At 38.2% G+C, this 14,422-nt stretch overlaps 1 protein-coding gene across 3 annotated transcripts in view; it reads left to right on the top strand.

Moving 5' to 3' along the window:
- LOC101156213 (voltage-dependent calcium channel subunit alpha-2/delta-1) overlaps positions 1-14,422 on the top strand; it is a 90,411-nt gene that overhangs the window by 52,441 nt on the left and 23,548 nt on the right. Inside the window, exons 12-26 of one of the 3 annotated variants that reach the window (XM_023952496.1) lie at positions 139-243; positions 322-400; positions 1,318-1,367; positions 1,516-1,605; positions 2,008-2,064; positions 2,811-2,894; positions 2,970-3,044; positions 3,749-3,820; positions 5,524-5,595; positions 5,663-5,724; positions 8,972-9,048; positions 10,400-10,408; positions 11,813-11,821; positions 13,330-13,390; positions 13,461-13,564. In XM_023952496.1, the coding sequence (XP_023808264.1) occupies positions 139-243; positions 322-400; positions 1,318-1,367; positions 1,516-1,605; positions 2,008-2,064; positions 2,811-2,894; positions 2,970-3,044; positions 3,749-3,820; positions 5,524-5,595; positions 5,663-5,724; positions 8,972-9,048; positions 10,400-10,408; positions 11,813-11,821; positions 13,330-13,390; positions 13,461-13,564 (1,006 nt within the window). The remainder of the gene's footprint in view (positions 1-138; positions 244-321; positions 401-1,317; positions 1,368-1,515; positions 1,606-2,007; positions 2,065-2,810; positions 2,895-2,969; positions 3,045-3,748; positions 3,821-5,523; positions 5,596-5,662; positions 5,725-8,971; positions 9,049-10,399; positions 10,409-11,812; positions 11,822-13,329; positions 13,391-13,460; positions 13,565-14,422) is intronic. The other 2 variants (XM_023952497.1, XM_023952498.1) reach the window with 2 other exon arrangements.

Consider the following 14,422-nt stretch of genomic DNA (forward strand, 5'->3'; position numbering starts at 1 on the left):
TATATATTTTTTCTAAACTTATTTGCATGCGTTTCATTTTTTCAAGGGATTATTTATTTAAAGACCTGAGGTTTATTTCATTTTTGCAGGAAAACGGAATCTGTCTCTTGTTTTCAATATTTGTCCTGTTTTGTCCAGACGAATGTTTCCAGAGCCGACTGTAACAGGATTATAATGCTGTTCACTGATGGAGGAGAGGAAAAGGCAGAGGAAATATTGGAAAAACTCAACAAAAATCGAGAAGTAAGACTGCAATTGATTCGTTCAGAAGCAGTGTTTCTGTTTTCCAATATTCATCTTTAGTTTTTTTGTTCTGTTTAGGTGCGCATCTTTACATTTTCAGTAGGTCAGCACAGTTATGACAAAGGACCTGTACAGTGGATGGCTTGTACTAATAAAGGTACAAAGTAACATTTCATATTATTGTTGTTTTTAATATCATTCTCAAGTTGATTGTTTACTAAGTTTTAATATGAAATTAAAATAAACATTTGTTGTGTTGTAATAAAAGTATTGTAAAGGTCTTGAGCTGCTCCCTTTTTGTATGATTTTGCATCCATAAAATAACTTTTTCTAATCTTTTAGACGCTAAGGAACTATGTTGTAGACTTTTTGGATTTTTTTAATCCTTTTTTAAATTTTTATGATAACTTTTAAAAAAAAGTATGTTTTTTGATTATATTAAGACATCTAACAATAATATGATTTATTAGAAGAGTCCCTGTGGGAGACCTGCTGCACATTCCAGGCAGGTCTCCAGTCTAACACAGGGTCTTTGAGACCCGTACAACCCAGGACCCTTAAAACTCCTTCCTATAGTCAGTTTAGTGCAGTCAGTCAACCTAACTTGCATGTCTGTCAGATGACTGGAGGAAGTTTTTCCACCTGCAGATTCACAACACAAAGATCTAAGATGGCGTACGTGTACCACAGTTCTCCACTGTTCTGTTTAATCTGCCAATCGTTCAGTTTAAGAAAAGTCTTTGAATAAACTAAATATCATGCAGACCCATCCTAAAGTTTTTGGGACACACCTAGTCCTCTTATATTAGTTTCTATCAAGCGCTTCACTTCGTTTATGTTTAATAATGCAAAGTCAAACATTTTATTTCAATAAGCAGAGCAATATATTTGCTTATTTGTTGAGTTTGTACATTCAACTGAAAGAAAATATAGACAAATGCTATGCACCTTTTAAATTAGTTGATTTAATAATCTAAAAGCAACCACACTAAAAAACTTTATTTTTAATAAATTAAATGATTTATATTATCTTTCAGTGCTTTGTCTCATAATAAAACTGTTCCTTTGCCTCAGGATATTACTATGAGATCCCCTCTATTGGAGCCATTCGGCTTAACACTCAGGTAAACATTTAAAATTACCAGACCAGTCCTTTACTGCACTCTCCTTTCATGTTCTTTTGCAGGTAGCCCCCTCTTGTGGCGAAAAGGCTCATGTGCAGATCCGAATTTTTTTTTTTTTTTTTTAAATCGTCTTTTGTGCTTCTAACAGGAATACTTAGATGTTTTGGGAAGGCCGATGGTGAAGGCCGACAGAAAGGCCAAGCAGGTTCAGTGGACCAACGTGTACCTGGACGCACTGGTATGATGATGTCATTGACTCAAAAGCCTCTTTTTTCTTGACTTCTGTGAAAAAAAAAGTTACATGTTCGTTATCATTTTGAGCTGGGAACTGTAAAAAGTCTGTTTTTTATCATTAAAAGATAAGTATTTTTCAGTTTTCTGTCATGTCATCCTGCTTAACCCAAGAGCTGAAATACTGCTGCATGGAGCTGTTGTTTTTGGCTTCTGTTGAGATTTGTTTTCAGCAGCAGCAGATAAAAAAGAAAAACTGACGGATAAGATGTCTTTGTCTGTTGTAAGACGCTAATTTTTTTTAGCAGCTCGCTGGCTACCAAAATGTGACTCATTAGGCACAGACAATGAGAGTCTCTATTTCCTATTTTAAGTTGAAACCTGAAGAAATTTGTGTTCATTTTGTCAGGATCTTGGTCTGGTGATCACTGGAACTCTGCCCGTTTTTAACAAGACTGACTCGAAGGTAACCAAAGCTCTCTCCTAGTTCAATGCAAACTCTCTTTTTTTTTTAATAGATGAACCTCAGTTACAGTTTTTCAACCTTATGCTTTAGTCACAACTGCACTTACAGGTGGCACAGACTGTTTGTCGAGGAAAAATGGTCAAATCTGTACGGGGCACGCTGGTGGCCTGAATGAAATTTTAAAAATCGTAGACCAGAGCCAGTAGAGAAATGCAGTTTTTTTCTCTAAGGCCATGTTGTGGTCAACAGGTTGTAGGGGTGAGACAAATTTTTCTTTTCTTTTTAAACCCCCAACTCTTTTTACAGTGCTTGCTGCACATTTTTGTGTTTGTGTAAAGTGTCTCTAACTGCTGGTACGGGCATCAATAAGTCTTTACTTGGGAGGTGGGAGATTTCTTTGTCAAGCTGTGGCTTTTCCACACTTTCTCTGATGCAGAGGACCCCCAAAGCTCCAATTAGAGGGGGGGGCAAGAAATACAACAAGTGAGAAATTCCAACAGAGAGAATTCAGCAGATCAAAGTTAGCAATAATTGAATGGCAAAGGTGATTCTTAATGTCACAAAGGACTTTTTAAAATGAAGCTGGAAATTCTTTAGTGGTGATTCAGTGCTGCCAGAAAGCCTTTCAGAAACAAAGATGTCCAGATTTGTGTTGGAGCGTCATTCTTCCTTCCTTAACCGTTGTGGCTCATCGACAACAGAGGTCAAGAGAGGCCTCTTCTACCACGACCTCTGTTTTCTTTCAGAAATCTCCAAACCAGCTCATTTTGGGGGTTATGGCTATCGATGTTTCGCTCGAAGATATCAAGAGGCTGACTCCTCGCTTTACCGTAAGAAAAAACCGGATCAGTTACGGCAGCTGAAGTCTCCATGACTCCATCCAAGTTTTGATGTTTATTTTTCAGTTTGGACCAAATGGCTACTACTTTGCTATTGACCCAAATGGATATGTGTTGCTCCATCCTAATCTTCAACCAATGGTAAGTTAGAAGTTCAACTTTTAATTTGAAAAGACAGATTTTTCTTTTGCCTAAAATAATCCCTGCTCCCAAGGAGACTCCACTTTCACTGTAGCTGCCTGTCACAGAGTCTCGTTGCTTGCATAAGAAAGTGAAAGTAGCATTTCTTATTGAATAGAAAAAAAGGTTCAAATGTTGATCATCCGTGTTGAGCTTGATGTTCTTTACAGTATATGTCCTCCGTTATCAGAGAAATGCCTCAAGAACATGTTCAAATCATAAAAAACACCATTTGAAGCATTTGAGTTGCTCTTTCATTAGTTGTCAGCCCCTTTTTTTTTCCCTGCTGCCCGTGTTCGACAGGCTGTTTGTAGCATTTGGCAAACTGTAGGACCTTCCTCTGTTTCTTTCTAAACATCTTAATCATGCGGTTGCAGACCAATGCTTGCTTATAAGGTAAAATGGTTTTCCTAAACCTTCTTACGTTTGTTTTGGTCTTCTTTAATTCACGTAAGGCCAATCGATTCCAGATGATTAAGAATCCACAGACAGTTCATAATTGACTTGCTCTTTAAGAGAACTCAACACCGCGCTCTGCTTTTGAGAGCAGAGGATCAATAACTGATGCTTAACGGAAATTTGTTCCCCTTTTGTACACAACTGCCAGAAAAACCGGATTATTTATGGTGTGTGATGTCAACTTGATTGTTTGTGTTCCTGTGCAGACTGCCAGGTTTGATGAGCCTGTAACGCTGGATTTTCTGGATGCAGAGCTGGAGAATGACATCAAAGTGCAGGTTTGAAAAATAGGTTTCCTTAACTCCAGCCTAAAGCCTAACTGATGGTGTGATTTATGTACAGTAGCGAGCAGAAGTTTTTCATACAGTTAAGATCAAAACACATAAACTATTTTTTTTTCTTCTGACCATAAAGTCAAAGAACTTTTGGTCAGTCGAGCTATTTCAATCTCTTCCAGCCCATAACTTTAATAATGATCCTGCCTTTTTGGATTTAGACAATATCTTAAAAGGTTATTTCTCACACTAAAATGTGAGTGTGAGATCCTTCAAGAAAGAAAATACCCCAATCAGACGAATGCAACTTGCAGAGAATCACTGAACTTCTCAGTCATCTTTGCAGTTTTAAAATTTCCTCTTAATATAATGCAGTGAAATCACTATGTTCAACCCTACAATGGAAATGTAGGGTTGTCCAAAACAAGTAAAAAGTATTGAATATAAGGTAATTTTCTCTCCCATAAGTTAAATTAACTGTTAAAGGAACTGGTGAAACAGTCTTGGTAAGATTTCATAAAATAAGGTGTGATTTCATGCTCTTTTCAGACAAAGTAATCGTGTTATAATTTTTCTAATATGAACAGTCATTTAGAGATATAGCTCCAGTTATTGGAAATATTATGTATTAAAAATAAGCATGTATTGCTAAAAAACATTCTTTAATAAGTAGGCATATTGTTTGCTTTTTTTCTGCAAATACATCCTTTAAAAGCCTAGATTAGTCCTACTGTCTTTCTTTTTAGACCATAATCATCATAAAAACTAGAATTATACATTTCAAAATTAACTTCTCTTAAGGATTAGTCAAGTAAGTCAAATAAAACGTTGCAGTTTCTCTAAATCAAGGAAGTCTGCCTGAAAACCACCACTCACCTTCCACATGGTAATTTAAAAAATGATATTCAGTAAAATTGTAATATTAATATTAATATACAGTAATTCTGGAGCAATAAGTGACACAAACTTAACAGCTGTATGATATTTAAAAAAAATTGGTTAATTTTTTTATGTGCTATATTAATTAAAAAGAAAACATAATAAAACTTTATCAATTTCAGACAAATTGTTGGTGTGAAATTGAACCATCTGAAGAAAAACATGATTCTGGATCCAAAGTTGGAAGATTTATTTAATTATAATAACTATGTAAAAGAATTAGTACAATATTAAGCAAATAAATGAACCATTTTTGACAAACGTCACATTTATTGGATTCAGTGTATCATTTATTGTATGTATAAGTGCAAATATGTCTATTTATGATTAAGACTACCAGTAATTATAATGGCTCCATTTACATGTGCTCATGTGTATCTAAAGGGATAGATATTTATCCCTTTTTGTTTGTCTTCTTTAATATATTTTTGTTTCGATTGCTTGAAATAAACCAAATCCAAGCCAAACCATTAGGACTGAAGTAATCGTGTACCAGTTCACTTAGTGGTTAAACTGACCAACTTCCTTTTTATTTTTTTTCAATGTTCAAACACAATATTGGACATAAAAGGGGCTGCCTCAGGGATTTATCCGGTTCATTAAACACTTAAAATACTCTAATGCCCAGAATCAAATACTATTTTTTAAAAAAGGTGAACAATCATTGCCTAAAACCAAAATACCAAGTTTGCATACAAACAGTTTGATCAGCTTTACAGTCAAAAAAATGAGTGTATTTGCCCAACTTTGTTTTTCTTTTTAAACAGATAAGAAAAGAAATGATTGACAGATCAACAGGGGAATATACAGTAAACACACTGGTGAAATCTCAAGATGAGGTAATGTCATTTCTATGAAGTCATGCTTGTCACATCTATATGAACTAAAAACGCTTTGCTTTCTTAGCGTTACATAGACCAAGGTCAAAGGACGTACACTTTTGGACCGGTGAAGGGGACCGACTACAGGTACTCCACTACTTTCAACTGCATTTCAAAAGTTGTGTCCCTTTAAATTAACTTTAAAGGGAACAAAGATCCTCAGCTATAACGTCAGATCTGACTTTGATCTCATAAAAACTAAGCTTTGTCTCTCAATAGGACCTAAATGTGAGGAAGAAAACCACACAGCAGAAAGAATTTTCACTTTATAATCTATTATTTATAGGCAAATGTTGATGAGGAACAAAACATGTCAACTCATTGACAACACTGAGCATTTCAGCCGCTCATCCATCTCAAAACAGCAATTGCATCCTCCTGGGTGCTCTTAGAAGTGGCTTGTTGTCTTTCCACAGCTCAAATCTCCTGTTTAACAAAAGTCCACGACTCTCAAAAAGCCTGCTGAGTAGTCGGCTCATTATTTTGTCATCTCTGCTGCCTTCCCTTCCAAACCAGGAGGTGGGGTCCAGACCCACATGTGATGGAACATTGTCCTGCATAACAATCACAATCCCACTGAGAACTGCAAACCGCAGCGCGTGTCATTCTTTTATTACTGACTAGAAAACTGGAAAAAGGGCTTTAAAGGTCACCTGTACTGACAGAAACCCAAAAAAGAAAGTTTTTGAATGATGAGACCATAGTGACCCAGATAACGCTCACCCTTTTGCTTCATCAGCAATTAAAGTCTCACTCCAGTACTCTTTTGATCAGTGGACTTTTAATTGGGATCATGCTGTTTTTAGCCCAAACCAAAAAACCTGTCTCGTTTCCTAAGACATAGTTTATCAGAACTATGTGGACAGGACTGTTGGTGTTGGAGTAAGCCTGCTCTTATTTCCCATCATCATCAATGAAGTGGATTACAGAGCTCGTGGCCCACTCATTGTAGTTTGTATTAGAGGTAAGATCTTGAGCCCGAGTCAGAACCCAACCCGGCCCAAAATTCGGGTCGGGTCGGGGACTAAAATGACAATCATTACGTTCCGAACGCGCACACACACACACAGGTAGACCCCGCCCCCCAGTCACCAGCCCACCAATTATTGACATACACTGTGGTCCAGCAACTGGCAGAAAGAGGGGGGCGCCGGCCAACCGGAGCTCTGTCCAAACTCTGGGTCGTTACAATATGTTTAAAAAAATGTATACTAAAACGATGTGTGAATACTCAACTAAGGCATACTTGTTATAAATATATAATTTGGTTAAAACAGAGAAGGCGCTGTAAGGTCATTGCTATAGAACTACTACTAAACAGGAAGCGCAGACGCAGAGCCAGGGCACGCTTTGCGCACGTGTCGTGAATGTAATCTTCCCTCCGCAAGTCTGCATCTATTTTGTTTAGGTATCCCAGATATGGAGCAGCAAGAAGTCAAGGATAAACTTAAGACAGGGGAACTGAAAAGGCAAACACGCACCGCCACGGCTGCAGTATTTCTCCGCGTAATTAGCGAGTGCGCATCAAGATCTCTCTTTCACTCTCTTTGTCTGGCCTCTTATTCTGTGATCCAGCGTTATTTCGTTGGGAAAATGCATTTATCATGATCATAAAAATGTGTTGATTATTTTAACCTTAAGAAATCTTGTGTTTTTATCTGCCAAAAATACTATGGGAGAAAATTGAAATTTCGGGTTTGCTTCGGGCTCGGGCCTGCAAATCAAGTTAATTGGTCGGGCTCGGGCTGGGTTGGGCTTTAATGCCCGCAGGCCTGGGTCAGGTCGGGCTGGATTTTTTAGGCCCGATCTTACCTCTAATTTGTATATAACAACTACAATTTTTTCAGATTTTATTTTTTCGTCTGCTCCTGATTCACCACGATTTGAATAAAAAAATACTTAAAATCACAGTTTTAATCATAGTTTTCGTCATATTTTTCCTCCATCATTAGAAAAATTGTACAGGAACATGTTAAAAACACCATTTTCATTGGAGATGGTGTTTAAAGACTTTTTTCCATCAAGGACTTTTGGCCACATTTTTTTTTTTGTATGATACTTTATTTAGTGCCAACTTAGTGGCCATGTGGTACAGTGTCTGCCCTGAAATTGGTAGGTCATGCGTTCAAATATATAAAGTCATACCAAAGACTCTGAAACTGCCTCCCTGCTTTACACTTAGCATTAAGGGGTTGGATTGGGGGGCTTAAACCACCAAATGGTTCCCAAGTGTGGCTGTGTTTGCAGATCACCGCTCCCCCCAGGGGGACGAGTCAAATTAGGACAACCAATGTTAGACACAAAATGCCTAACGGCTTTCGCAAAATGAGGTCAAATCCCTCACCGTTGCTTTCTGATACGGGCGCCACCATGTTGAAACTAATCAACAGCGATTGGTCCGAGTCGCTCTAAGTCATCAAATATATGGCAACTACTGTCGCCAAACAGGAGTGAGCTTATTGAGTCCTCACCTCTTTCCACACCTCTACTTCTTGAATGCTGGGTTTCCATTGACCACGAAACTGCACACATTGGATTTGCGATAATAAATTTGCCTAATGGAAACACGTCGGTTTCTACAGTGTCACACACCCAGGTGTGTGAGAGCTAATGGGACTTTAGTGAAAGAAGATACCGACATCGATACCGATTCTGCTTTCCATAACTGTCCGATACGGAAATCCTTCCTACCCAACACAACTAAACTGTACAATGACTCACAGTGTAGGAGATGACTTTTGCACATTTTGCACATTGTTATCTGTTTACCTGTTTGTAAATAGTCTTTAAATTATACCGCCATATTTGTTTACATTTCTGCTACATTTCTGTTTTTTACATTACTGTTTTTTATGTATTATTCTATATTCTCTTATGTTTACTGCTATGGCAACGCACAAATTTCCAACGTGTGGGATCATTAAAGTACAGCCTGAACACCTCTAAAATCATATTTTGTTTCATTACACACATCAGCTGTGACTGACATTTCAAAATATGCACATAAGGCAATATATTAGAAGAAGCGACTATGTACAGATTGGATTCTTGACGAATTTCACTCCATTAGGTAGAAAAATTCCAGATACGTTTGCTGACACACTAAAGACATTGGGTTCTGTCGAGATCATGCTCCAACATTCAGGATTAAGTCCAGAAGCAATTTAAAGTGATCAGCGTTGAACCCTTGAGAGGTTCGTGTTCTCAACTAAAGTGTTCTGTTATGTTCTATTAAAATGTGTTCTGCAGGGCTTAAGTGCCACAATGCTCGATTGATGTCTCCCCCAATACCTAAAGGAAAATCTATATCTTATTTCTGTTTTTCCTCTCGCAGCTTGGCCCTGGTCCTCCCTGATTACAACAAGTATTACATCCGAGCCACCATTGGCGACACGATCACGCAAGCAAAATGTAAGTGTCTTCCAAGTCAGTCGCCTTTTTGATGGTTTCTCTTCTTCCTTTTACACAGACAGTAAACAAATGTGTGGAAAAAGACGTTACGTATGACTTGGCTGTCGTCCATCACTGGCGGTGATGTAAATGGTCGCCCGTATAGATCAAAAGCAGCGCCGTGAGCACTTGTCACTCGCTTTGTTGAAGATGTTCAAAGTTATTGTCTGCAGACAGACACGAGCGGCTCCAGGATCCGTTTTCACACATGACACTTTATGAATTTCCAAGTACCTCGCTCTTTCTCTGTTCATGTCTTCCCACTCGGTGCCGCCGGCTCAGAAAAGCCACATGCTTGTCATCGTCATCTCACGTCTCTTTTGGGCTCCATCTGTTGATTCAAATAAAAGATGTCATCTCCGTATGAAGACGTTTGCCGTCCCCGATCAGACTTTGTCTTTGAGGAGGATTGGGGGATTTATAGCCTGAGCTCCATGGTAAACTAGCATCTGTTTTAAAACAATGCGATTTAGACGTGTATGTGTGCTTTCATCAGTTGGCAAAGACTTGAAGCATGTTTGAAACTGGGCGGTCCACTGCTAAAAGTTTCACCATCTTTTTGTAGATATTTTTTTTATCTAGCGTCTTTGTGACCAGTTTGAATGTTTCTTTTATGGATTTCAGGGTTTTTTCCCCATCCGTAAAAAGATTTTTGCAGCACACAAAAAATAAAGTAAAAATAATAAGTATTTTGAGTCCAGAAAACGGTGAAGGTTTTTGTCAGACAGATGTATTTCTCCTAAATAATCCTAAATATATTAATCTTTAAAAGAAATTCGTGATTATTTTTTTTTTTTAACTGTTTGTCTTTTCAGGGCTTTTGCACTTATTTCTATCATAGAGTTGTGTTCTCTAAGGGTCCAAAAGTTTTATTATTTTAGCTCTATCCCTTTATCACAAAATGTCTTTTAGGGACAAATTTATTTTATTTAGTTTTGCATTTCTGGAAAATTTTTGATCTACATATTCTCTAATAACTTTTCCAGAAATTAATGGTCGTGCCCCCATTTTTTTGGACTCTTGAAGCTCTTTTTGTCCCAAACCAGCTGCTTCTATTCCAGTTGCACACATTCATATGTACATTTAAAAAGTTTGCCATGTGTTTAAATATCAGAACTAATGGGTTTGGTAAGGCAGAATGTGTTTTTGTGCATTACCTGTACGTTACACCTTTAGTTCTGAATGCAATATTCTTATTCAGGGTCTGTTTGAATAAAATATTGCTCCCTCGTCTTTCTTTTAACTTTTTTATCCTGGCTGTTTTGTCTTCCCTGACCTCTAACCTTTCCCTGCTGTGTTGGACCCTCTGCAGCATTTCTGGGCAAGTATTCCCCTCTTGTGCTTCACTTCAGCTCCTCTCACCATCACACCACCCACACAACTCAGACCGAGCTCCACTTCTGACACAAATCCCTCTGCGTGGAGCAGCAGACTCACAAACATAGAAGCATTTTGTTCTCATTCCATGTTTTTTCATCTATTACTGCCTCCTGATTAATAATGACAACTTAGCAGCTGTGAATCAAGGTGGCATTTGCTCTCAGGGGTAGCGCTTTGCATGCAACACTTTAACCCCCTGTGTGTCACAGACTTATGCTTATTTAGTGCATGCATGCATTTATGCACCCACCTGTTCAGATGGCCCCTTAGATGTGGTTTTGGCTCGTTCCCTCTGCAGCAGAGCAAGCAAAGGGACAGGATGTTTGCATTACTCAAAGGTGAAGCCATAAAGGAGAAAGCTGTGAGTCTGCAGCTCAGAAGAAACAAGTCGATGTGCGTCTCTGCTTTCTTCAGTTTTCTCCTTTTGACTCACTTTACAACCTTGTTAAATGACTCCTAATGAAAGACAGGACCTCTCTCGGCACACTGAGCAGTCCGTCCTCCTGTGTGCTTTGTCATCAGTTTCGTCTCATTTGTGGGCATTGACCCAAAAATCTCTGCAGAACCTCTTGAAGCTCTGTGGTTTATCTGAAATCCAAGACCAACTCGCGTCTGTTTCATTCCCCCTCCAAGGACGACTGTATTGTAAATGTCTATTTAAAATCTCAAACAAAGCTGAAAACATATCATGTCCAGATTCCTGTACATGTTTGTCATGCATTCATTAAGTCGCTGCAGGTTCCCACCTCGCATGTTGAATGTTTCTGTCCTGAAACATGTTTTCTTTTCAATCTACCTTCTATTTTGAGAAAGCAGAAAATAAATGATCCTGTCTCTGCCCATTTGTCCCTGCTATTAATCTTCACGATATACTTTTGCTTGGTTAGTAAAGGAGTGACCGCTTTTTAAAGGACAACCAAAAGGCTGCAATTATTCCCAACACTGACCACGAAAGAAAATAAGAAGTAGTCGGAATAGAATGTTTTGTAGTGGTTTGAAGACTCTTAAAAACAGCAGGGTTCATTTTTCCCGATGTAAAGCAAATGCATCGCAGAGATTTACCGTGGCATCAAAAGGATGCTAATGCAGATGTCCTTCAAGCACGGCCTCTCTGTTCACCATCGGCACCGTCTCCATCTACATCCAAAGACACAAAACCTTTTGTTCACAACGCAATATTTCTATTCAGGACTCGCTCTGTGAATAAAATATTGTCACTTTTGACCTCTGTGGTTTTACCCTGTCTTTTCTTTTTTCCCCCCTTTCTTTCCCCTCTTGTCTTTACCTCCCGGGGGATATTTCTTGTGTTCCCTCCCTTCTCTCCTCTGGGATTTTTCTACTCCAGGGAATAATGGCAAGTACTTTTTTTTTCCCTTTTGCTTTCATCTTTCTCTTCCTGATCTTGACTTCTGTCAGTGCTTTACTCGACAAGTCTAACCTGCCATGTTCTGGTAGCCATTTCTTTTACTCTTTTTTTTCTTTTTATCTGAATTTTAAACCTACAAATCTGTTTGTAGCCTTTTCTTTTTTGTGTTTCTATGTAGTTTTAAAATTTTATTGTGAAATTGGGCTTTTTGTAATATTTCAGACACGCACATAACAAGATTTACAACACTGATTCCATTTTATAACCTAATGGCACTCTAGTGCAAAAACGAGCGCTTCCCACACAAAACAATACGCATCATAAACTTTTAAAGCAAGAAAACAACTAAAAAGCCATAAAAAGAAGAATCACCAAACACAATAACTAATTTGACAATATAAAAAAATTACAGCAGAAAATAAATCTTGGTTTTATTGTGTTTTTAGTTTTTGAGTTTTATGACATTTAAAGTAAGTGTGTATGTAGCTCAGAGGTCTGCAACTGGCGGCTTCAGAGCCACACGTTTACCCCTCCATTGTGGCTTTCTCGCTAAAGAAAATTTAAAAGTTTTTTTAATTTTAAAAAGTAACTATAAAGTAAAAAGCAGAAAAATAGTAAATAGACAAAGGAAGCTATGTCTATTTATGATTAAGATTAATACTAGCATTATTTACGGCTGTATGTGAATTTTTGCGTGTTTTCCAACTGATTTTAAGACTAATTTTCCTAAGTTTAATATATTTCTGTATAGATATATATTTCTGCTTTTTGTCTTTTTTGTTATATTTTTGCATTGATTGATTGCTTGAAATAAACCATTTCCAAATCCAGGCTAACTCGAACTTTATTCAACTCTTTCACAAAGACATGAATGACAGATTTTTGTGCTCCGCGTACCACCGAAAATGACTAGAATTAAGGCTCACAGAATTATAATGCGGATTTTCTATTTTTGAACAAATTCAAGGATTTTAAGTGTGCCATATGGTTGGAAAGCTATAGTTAGGGTCTGATTTTATTTCAGTTTGTTAATTTAAACATTTCTGGCTGAAATGCACCAAAATCTATAGAAGAAACTGTTGGCAATACACTATACCTCTACATTTGCTGCATTGAGATGACTTTTTGTGTCAGGGTCTCTTATTTTGAAAGGAAATCAAATGAACGTCCGTCAAAAGTTATAAACTATTTAATATTTCGAAAAAAGACTATATTCTTTTTAGGTTTATGTTTTATTTATGCCAAAAACATCTGTTTTAATCATAATAGTAACATAAATAAAAAATCAGTGTCTTTTTTTATAAAGGGTGACTTTGTGGCTTCAACTGGAATATGGTCAGTGAGAAATCAACCTGAAAGGCTCTTTAAGTGTTGAAGGTTGCAAACCCCTGTAGCTAAAAAAGAAAAAACACACACATCTGTAGTCCCTAATCTTTGTCAGAGTTGTACGTCATTTTCTTTGCTTAATATGTTTTCTTTTTGTTATCTGTAATCAGTTTCTGAGACCCTGCTGGTGGACAAGTTTGACGAATACGGCTACACATTTATTGCACCAAGGTAAGGTGGCGGGAAAATGTTTAAGCTGCACTTTTGACATAAATATGAGGCTAACCATGTTTTCCCACAGGACGTACTGTAAGGACATGGAGCCCCTCAACAAGTACACAAACACAGAGTTCCTCGTGATGTTTAACGACTACATCGACAGAAGGACTCCAAACGACCCAGAGTGTGAGTATAAGCGTGTGCTTACACTTTACCTGCTGCACATTTGGATCGAATTATCACCTCTGATTCCTATTTACTTGTGAGAAAGCCGTAACAGCATTCGCTGCAGCATTTAGGGAATAAATTCAATCCATCTGGCTTACAGCATTAAGGTGTATGCTGAACATTTAATGGAAGACCGCCAGCCGGGCCCTATTCTCCGGCGCTCCGTCTTTCCAGCTCTGCCGGCGTGGTTCTGTGTGCATGACCAGGCAAAGCTTTGTAATGTGGGACCCCTGTGTTCGTGTTGCCCATTTGATGCTAACTCCAAAAGTCTGACCATCACATGCCTGGTTGCACATGTGTGAAGCACGTCGGCTTAGATGTGACACACACGCCGGCTCACACACAGCATTTACCCGTAACATGCCTTCCAGCACCTATAGCTGCTCGAGCCCATTCAATTACTGTGTGTTTGTGAGAAAGAGCAGGACACGTCAAGGCAAGAGCGCAATAAAACACAAATCCAGGTTCAGCGGACCTTCTCCCTGACATCTGACCAATGCATTAACATCCCTACTATTTTGTACACGCACTCATCGATATGAATCACTAAGGGTACTGGGCTAAGCAAAGGCTCCCTGGACATTTATAAAAGGGCTCCTTTATTGCGTTCCCTGCTTTAATTTGATGGTTTGCATTTAAGGGCTCACATCAAGCATCTCCACATGATCGATCCAGTAAAACTTTTCACCCGATTGAAATATTGCTTTCACCGTTATTAGGTGCTAGTTTAATGAAGTCCACAAAAAAGCTAGAGGAGGAGAAGGTGGAGGTGTGTGGAGCATTGGCGGCTCGAGCATCGTTACACGCCTTTCGTGG

The sequence above is a fragment of the Oryzias latipes genome, chromosome 23 (assembly GCF_002234675.1).
Source record: "Oryzias latipes chromosome 23, ASM223467v1".
Lineage (NCBI taxonomy): Eukaryota > Metazoa > Chordata > Actinopteri > Beloniformes > Adrianichthyidae > Oryzias > Oryzias latipes.